The sequence below is a fragment of the Lactuca sativa genome, chromosome 5 (assembly GCF_002870075.4).
Source record: "Lactuca sativa cultivar Salinas chromosome 5, Lsat_Salinas_v11, whole genome shotgun sequence".
Taxonomy (NCBI): domain Eukaryota; kingdom Viridiplantae; phylum Streptophyta; class Magnoliopsida; order Asterales; family Asteraceae; genus Lactuca; species Lactuca sativa.
The window spans coordinates 243,995,397-243,998,360 of NC_056627.2; the positions used below are offsets into that span (position 1 = coordinate 243,995,397).

The 2,964-nt window shown below is 39.1% G+C and overlaps 1 protein-coding gene across 1 annotated transcript; it reads left to right on the forward strand.

Moving 5' to 3' along the window:
- The first annotated feature begins 499 nt into the window (after nt 1–499).
- On the forward strand, nt 500–2,684 carry LOC111891351 (uncharacterized). Its single transcript, XM_052763642.1, has 2 exons — nt 500–2,091; nt 2,174–2,684. The coding sequence occupies exons 1-2, from the start codon at nt 500–502 to the stop codon at nt 2,682–2,684; spliced, it is 2,103 nt and encodes a 700-aa protein (XP_052619602.1).
- The last annotated feature ends 280 nt before the right edge of the window (nt 2,685–2,964 follow it).

Consider the following 2,964-nt stretch of genomic DNA (forward strand, 5'->3'; position numbering starts at 1 on the left):
ATACAACTCAAAAATATGATGTTTTGACCATACATTTTGAAACTTGACAAAAACACCGTTACAAAATGGGGAAAAAGCTCAAGATGGACTTTTCATACAAAATTTCTCATACACGTGTTAGATGTAAGTTTTTATGACATAATATGTTAAAAACATCTAGACAAGATAACCACTATATATTGGGATATATACAGTAAAGCCCCGATATTTTCATCCAATTGACACGAAAGTCCCAAACTAATTTTTTTTGACACAAAAGCCCGAATTACCGGCATTTATTGACCTGGTTGACCTTTTCTGCCGGTAACTCATTTAATAGCCGGTAATCGAGATGATGTGGCTACTAACGCTTACTTGGAAGATGACGAGGACATCATTAAATGAAGAAGGGTTAATCGAGCTGGAAAAACCTCTCTTTCTACTGCGACAATTCTAGGGTTTTTACTGTGAAGGAGATACGAATTCGAGTCAAAGGGAGATACGAGTTGGAGCCTTGAAGATGGAAGGTGTGTTGGACTTTGACACGATCGACGTGGAACTAGATGAAGACCTTCTAAAGAAACAGAGTAGGAGATGTAGAGATGAGTTCTTGAAATCACTGTCTCTTGACGATGAAGATGAAGACTTAATTATCCCATTATTCGAGAATGTTGAAGATGATGAAGCACCCGTGGAAGAAGAACCTTTGGATGACGAACAGGAGGAGGAAGAAAATGTAGATGAAGTTGTGGATGAAGAGGAAAATGATAGTGAAGCTCAGTTTAAATATTCCACACATGATCCAAATGTGAAATGGAATAGAATGAAACCTCAAGAGGGAGAAAGGTATGAATCTCCACAGCAACTTAAACTCTGTTTAACAAATCATGCCATATCTAAAGGTTATCAAATTAGGTTTAATAAATGTGATAGTGTTAGACTACACTGTGTGTGTGCTAGTGATCATGAGAAATTCGGTTGCCCTTATTATGTTAAAGCCTCTTGGATGAGCACTGAAAAGTCATTCCAAATAAAGAAAATGTATCCACATCATACATGTGTCAAGAATTTTAACAATGGAAAACTTATGGGACCAACATGGTTAGCTAGACAATTCCTTAAAGAACTTATTAGGACACCTAATTTGAAAGCTAAGGAAATCCAAGAAAAAGTTCAACACAAATTTCACACTAAGATTTCATGGGTAAGGAGTTATAGGGCTAGATGTAGGGCAATGTCCATGATTGAGGGAAAATTAGGTGATCACTATGCAAGGGTGTGGGATTATGGTGGTGAATTGCTAAGATCCAATCCAGACAGCACCATTAAAATTTGTGTTGAAGACAACAATGATGGTACAACTATTTTCAAAAGGATGTACATATGTTTCAAATCAATCAAAGAAGGGTGGAAGATGGGTTGTAGAAGGGTAATAGGGATCGATGGATCTTTTCTGAAAGGGCAGTGTAAGGGACAATTATTAACAGCCATAGGTAGGGACCCAAACAATCACGTTTTTCCCATAGCTTGGGCTATAGTTGATATTGAGAATAAGTTTAACTGGAAGTGGTTCCTTCAGTTGTTAGAGGTTGACCTTGGAATGGATGCAGGAAGGGGCATGTGTGTAATTTCAGACCAACATAAGGGTCTTCTTGAGGCAACAAAGGAGGTGTTACCATATGTTGAGCATAGACAGTGTGCACGACATATCTATGCCAACTTCAGAAAAGTATATAGTGGAATTCAGTTAAGGAACCTATTCTGGAAGGCTGCCAAATCAACTGTAGAGGGTGAATTCAAGAATCACATGGATGAGATTAGACAGATTAGCCCAGGTGCTTATGAACATCTAATGGCAAGGGAGCCAAATACATGGTGCAGGGCTTTCTTTTTCACTGGATTGGCCTGTGAGGCTGTAGAAAATGGTATGGCAGAATGCTTCAATGCAGTTATACTTGATGCTAGGAAGAAGCCACTACTGACCATGCTTGAAGAGATAAGGCTGTATATGATGGACAGGTTTTACAACCTCAGGGAGTTAGCTGAAAAATTGGAAGGAGATGTGTGTCCATCTGCAATTAAGAAAATGGAAGAATTTGGTGAGGACTTGAAGTAAGTTCTCCTTGTTTTGTATACATTTATGCTAAGTTATTAATAACTTTTATGCTAATTTAGTAACAACTTTTATTTGCAGGTTTTGGAGGGTACACCCTAGTGGACAAAATGAATTTGAAGTTAGAAATGGTCTTGAATCATATGGAGTCAACATAGAGAAAAGGAGTTGTGCATGTAGACTTTGGGATGTATCAGGGATACCATGTGTCCATGCCCAAGCATCTATCATGTTAACTCATCAGGATCCAAAGACATTTATCAGCAAGTGCTTTGGTAAGGCAATGTACATTTCAAGTTATAGTTCTAACATTCTACCTGTTAATGGCAGCAATTTATGGAAAGAAGCTCCTTATATTAAGCCCTTACCCCCCTTAGAGAGGAGGATGCCAGGCAGGCCTACTGTGAAAAGGAAAAGGCATGTATCAGAGAGGGATGACAAGTTCTCTCAAGTGTCCTCAAAGGGCAAAACTGTCCAATGTCAAAACTGTCAACAAAAGGGGCACAACAAGAAAACCTGTAAAACTCCACATGTTGAACCAGATCCTAAACCCAATAAGAAAATAGGCAGGCCAAGATTGACCCTAGTCTAACCCAATGGACAAGACGTGGTAGAGGGGGGAGAAGGGGAAATAGAGGAGGTGGTAGGGTACCTAGAGGTGGGGGTGGCTTTCATAGCTGGTTTGAAAGAGGTGAAACCTCAAATACAGTACCACCCCAAAAAAGGGTCAATGAAGAATATAATTCTAAAGAGATGGTGGATGTAGATGTGATGAGTGATGCAGATGGGCTGGATATGGCAGATATGGACTACATTACACAACAAATTACAGAGTTGAGGAAATCAGGTTACACTGATGTAGACATTATGAG

What these genes read in the sequence shown, in the direction of transcription:
- LOC111891351 (XM_052763642.1), top strand. Translation starts at nt 500, where the DNA reads ATGGAAGGTGTGTTGGACTTTGACACGATCGACGTGGAACTAGATGAA. An exon ending in GAATTTGGTGAGGACTTGAA is followed by an intron (nt 2,092 to 2,173) that starts GTAAGTTCTCCT and finishes TTTTATTTGCAG; the next exon opens with GTTTTGGAGGGTACACCCTA.